This window comes from Limulus polyphemus, unplaced genomic scaffold, assembly GCF_000517525.1.
Source record: "Limulus polyphemus unplaced genomic scaffold, Limulus_polyphemus-2.1.2 Scaffold3262, whole genome shotgun sequence".
Classification (NCBI taxonomy): domain Eukaryota; kingdom Metazoa; phylum Arthropoda; class Merostomata; order Xiphosura; family Limulidae; genus Limulus; species Limulus polyphemus.
The window spans coordinates 107,700-112,918 of record NW_013668872.1 but is presented as its reverse complement, the minus strand read 5'-3'; the positions used below and the strand labels follow the sequence as shown (position 1 = coordinate 112,918).

At 33.0% G+C, this 5,219-nt stretch overlaps 1 protein-coding gene across 1 annotated transcript in view; it reads right to left on the bottom strand.

The window, feature by feature from the left end:
• Positions 1-28: 28 nt before the first annotated feature.
• The window catches only part of LOC111088177 (glutamate receptor-interacting protein 1-like), an 8,178-nt gene continuing 2,987 nt past the window's right edge, over positions 29-5,219 (bottom strand). Inside the window, exons 2-5 of the mRNA XM_022397408.1 lie at positions 4,024-4,055; positions 3,599-3,755; positions 1,167-1,798; positions 29-513 (exon numbers count right to left, since the gene is read on the bottom strand). Of these exons, the coding sequence (XP_022253116.1) occupies positions 172-513; positions 1,167-1,798; positions 3,599-3,755; positions 4,024-4,055 (1,163 nt within the window). The 3' untranslated portion in view covers positions 29-171. The remainder of the gene's footprint in view (positions 514-1,166; positions 1,799-3,598; positions 3,756-4,023; positions 4,056-5,219) is intronic.

Below are 5,219 nucleotides of genomic sequence, written 5' to 3'. Positions count from 1 at the left end.
GATGAGCAGTCTTCTCGACCTTCCTCTATGTCTACTGCGCTAACGTTCCATTGACAAACTATCAAACAGTCTTTGTTAGTATTTCAGTGTATTCTGGTGGAAGCTGAGGTGATGAGCAGTCTTCTCGACCTTCCTCAATGTCTACTGCGCTAACGTTCCACTGACAAACTATCAAATAGTCTTTGTTAGTATTTCAGTGTCTTCTGGTGGAAGCTGAGGTGATGAGCAGTCTTCTCGACCTTCCTCTATGTCTACTGCGCTAACGTTCCACTGACAAACTATCAAACAGTCTTTGTTAGGTATTTCAGTGTCTTCTGGTGGAAGCTGGGGTGATGAGCAGTCTTCTCGACTTTCCTCGTCCATCCAAGGATGGCGAGTGTTTTCCCTTCCAACTAGAGATATTCGACTTTCGTACGCTGGCCTGCTTACAAGAAGTTCGATACGGTCTCCTGCTGCCGCTATCAACGGTACTGTCAGACAGCAGTCGAAGTCTCGAGTTTTTGTGTTATTTACCTTAAAACAAATAAAATTAAATAAAACACCAAATTTATTGTTTTAACAACAGAGGTAATTAGTTTAACTCTCGAATCAAATAATAAAATCATTAACATTTCAAAGTGTGGTATACTGTTACAGCAAAACTACAAATCTCTGACTAAATAGATATTCAAATTACAGATAAGATTGATAAATAGATTCACCAGTAATTATCTACTACAATTACAAGATATTCAAAAAGTTTGATTTCGTTTGAACTGTTACACGATTTTCCTACTTAGAATTCTGTTTAAATCAAAAATGAATGGCTAATATTTTACGTTTACCAAAAATGTCTTTTATTTCCCCATTTTTGTTCTTCGCCACACGCATTCATACACACTTTGATAGATTGCGAGTACTCTTATTTCTGCCTAAAATAGTTTCATAAAATTAAATTATCAAGTGTCAACTGACAGGTGAAGTGACTGCTAACAAGTTACTTGTTTATTTTAAAAAGTTCGTATTAAAAAATACGCAGCGGTCGACATTTCAAGTACATTTGACTCCATGAAAATAAAGATGCCCAGTACAATATTTTTTATTGTAACATAAAGCAGAAAATAATCAAAGCATCCAAAACAGTGATTCCTAAAAGGCTACATATTTATTACACTTTATCGACTTGCCTGTAATATCCTGTCTAATGGTTTCAAAATGCCACTGACGCTGGCAGGTCCTCCTGGACGTAACCTGTTGATATAGACCCCTCTTTCGTACATTCCATCAGAAACACTAAACCCAAAGTCTTCATACACTTGATCTTTAAACAGAGTCACTGTATGTATTTCAAGTGGTACCGACGAGACGACCAAAGAACTCTGGTAAGAAGATGAATATAAAGACATGGCACTGTCTTCAACACTTTGCTCCCTGTTTTTCCTGGATGCAGAGTGAGGTAAGGTGTTGCATCTTTGTGGTTCATCTTCAGCTTGCCCTAGTTCGTTAACCAGTTCAGTGAGCTGTTCCAAAGATACTGCCTGGGACCTTGATGGATAAAATATCTCACTGGATGATTGCACTGTGCCACAGAAGTGTAACTGTGAACTAATCGTGTAACTAGGATCACTTTCCACATCTACTTCTGTTTCTCTACACACTTCAGGGTTTTTTAGATTTTCCGACCAACCAATCTGTTTCTCATCAGATCCACCGGAATGACTGCTACCATAGCTTCTACAGCTGTGGTTACTGTGGGTCTGAAGTTCCCAATCTTCATCTTCCCATTCTCTAGGTCTGCAACTGTCATCAAGTCCATGATCTTCATATTCAAAATTGTAATTCCATTTTTGAGAAGATTAGGAAAAAAACTGTCACTTGAAGGTTATTAAGAATGTAGTAAATGTTACAAGAGTTGTAAATTTAGCAAAGTTGTTTTTGTTTATAAAAACACATTTTCCTCTTCTTAATTATCAAATACATATGACATTGAAACAATAATCAATATCGTAAAAAATATAATGTCATGTTAACATCAATATCGGAGAAATATAATGTCATGTTGACATCAATATTGTAAAAATATAATGTCATGTTGACATCAATATCGTAAACATATAATGTCATGTTGACATCAATATCGTAAACATATAATGTCATGTTAACATCAATATCGTAAACATATAATGTCATGTTGACATCAATATCGTAAACATATAATGTCATGTTGACATCAATATCGTAAAAATATAATGTCATGTTGACATCAATATCGTAAAAATATAATGTCATGTTGACATCAATATCGTAAAAATATAATGTCATGTTGACATCAATATCGGAGAAATATAATGTCATGTTAACATCAATATCGTAAAAATATATTGTCATGTTAACATCAATATCGTAAAAATATGTCATGTTGACATCAATATCGTAAAAATATAATGTCATGTTAACATCAATATCGTAAAAATATATTGTCATGTTAACATCAATATCGTAAAAATATAATGTCATGTTGACATCAATATCGAAAAAATATAATGTCCTGTTGACATCAATATCGTAAAAATATAATGTCATATTAACATCAATATCGGAAAATATAATGTCATATTAACATCAACATCGTAAAAATATAATGTCATATTAACATCAATATCGTAAAAATATAATATCATATTAACATCAATATCGGAGAAATATAATGTCATATTAACATCAATATCGGAGAAATATAATGTCATATTAACATCAATATCGGAAAAATATAATGTCATATGGAACATCAATATCGGAGAAATATAATGTCATATGAACATCAATATCGTAAAAATATAATGTCATGTTGACATCAATATCGTAAAAATATAATGTCATGTTAACATCAATATCGTAAAAATATAATGTCATATTAACATTAATATCGTAAAAATATAATGTCATATTAACATCAATATCGTAAAAATATAATGTCATATTAATATCAATATCGTAAAAATATAATGTCATATTAATATCAATATCGGAAAAATATAATGTCATATTAACATCAATATCGGAGAAATATAATGTCATATTAACATCAATATCGTAAAAATATAATGTCATATTAACATCAATATCGGAGAAATATAATGTCATGTTAACATTTGTAAATTGCTTTGGTAAAACATAATATTCATCCTTGTCAGGTAATTTTCCTTTTATATTGTGACGAAACATTGAAATTAACAACAATGGTTTCTAAGTCGAGATGAAACCAGAAAAACAAAAGATAGGTGTAAAAATGACTTTTTCTACTTTCCATACAGATAATCAAACACGCGTACATCGCTACCAACAAGCATACTTACAAAAAGAATCAAAAATATAAAACCGAAATACAAAATACAAAAAAAACAACAAATGTTAAACTCACGACAAGTGTTTATTTATTCGTATTTAGATATACCTTATTTCAAACCTTGAAACAAAACGTTTAAAACCTAGTGAAACATAAGCAATTACGTGAAGGTAACAACTCGGGAATAAAACTGAACACGTATCCTTCCCCCTTATAGTTTCCCTTGACAACAAGACAAGGAACACTCTGAAGAATCATACAGCAAAGGCATACCTGTTCCATCATATCCTGTCTTTCCGGGGCGTTCTTTGACCCTAGCTTCGTTAAGGGACACTCCCAATCCTGAACTGTTCCAAGACTCCACAGCACTGTCCACACTTGGAAGGTTCTTGGTAATCTTGTCGAAGAAGGCGTCTCTCTCTTTGGTTTGCTGCTTATAAAAGTAGGTGAATAAAGCAATCACGTAGCCCTTTATTTAAATGTCATCAATTCAGAACTAAACAAGTAATCATTGTCTCCATATTTCTGGACATCGATTAATATAAAATGTCTAATTATTAAGTAAAACGTCGGTATTTTTCGTCACCCTGAAATGTGCCAGCCCCAATAAAATCTTTTACAATATTTCCCATGTAAAAAGCACAGGATAATGTAAAAAAATATAACCCAACAGTTTAATGGTGGATAAATTTTCTTACCTCTTCTTTTTCTGGTCTTGAACTTTCCTCTCCTGAAACACAAAAGCAATATTTTATCTATGGTTTAGGTGGATTCTTTCTGATTATATAACGAAAAGGAAAGCGTTTTATTTCTTTCACTAAAAGTTTTACAACTTACACGGTTTCACGAACTAACAATAACCAAGTGTAAGATGTACCTCCCAAACAAGACAGGTAGCTTCTAGGCGTCACACATCATCAGTACCTCATGCCAAAATGCCCTTTGGCATACAGTACAAAATGTCTAAATTATAATATTAAAACGTAGTTGACAGCAATATGTTGAATGAATAAAGCATAACTTTAAACCAGAAACAATTTACACAATTCTGAAACAAGCAGGAAGCATTAACTTCAAAATAGAAGTCTTCTTTTTAGATCCTTATAATAAATTACTCGTTGTTCCACAACGAGAGAATATTACAATCAATTCTGCTGTTAATATGTAAGATGTCTATCGATACACATTATAAAATCCCAGAAGTCTATAGGTGCATAAACACACTATAGACAAACAAAATAGACATACCCAATTATGTACTTACTAGGGATGCACGTCAGTGTTATATACTAAAATCACAAATGCATTAGGTATACTACACACGCATTAACACTAGACCACATGAATATTACATAGGTACCACACATTAACACTAGCCCACATGAATATTACATAGGTACCACACCTTAACACTAAACCACGTGAATATTACATAGATACACACACATCAACACTAGACCACGTGAATATTACATAGATAAACACATCAACACTAGACCACGTGAATATTACATAGCTACCACACATTAACACTAAACCACATGAATATTACTTAGGTACCACACATTAACACTAAACCACGTGAATATTATATAGATACACACATTAACACTAGACCACGTGAATATTACATAGATACATACATATCAACACTAAACCACGTGAATATTACATAGCTACACACACATTAACACTAGACCACATGAATAGTATGAATAGAATGAGTAGCCCAAGAGTTGGCGGTGGGTGGTGATGACTGGCTGCCTTCCCTCTAGTCTTACACTGCTAAATTAGGGACGGCTAGCGCAGATAGCCCTCGTGTAGCTTTGCGCGAAATTCAAAAACAAACAAACAAACAATTACACTATTCAATCCCACTATTCGTTGGTAAAAA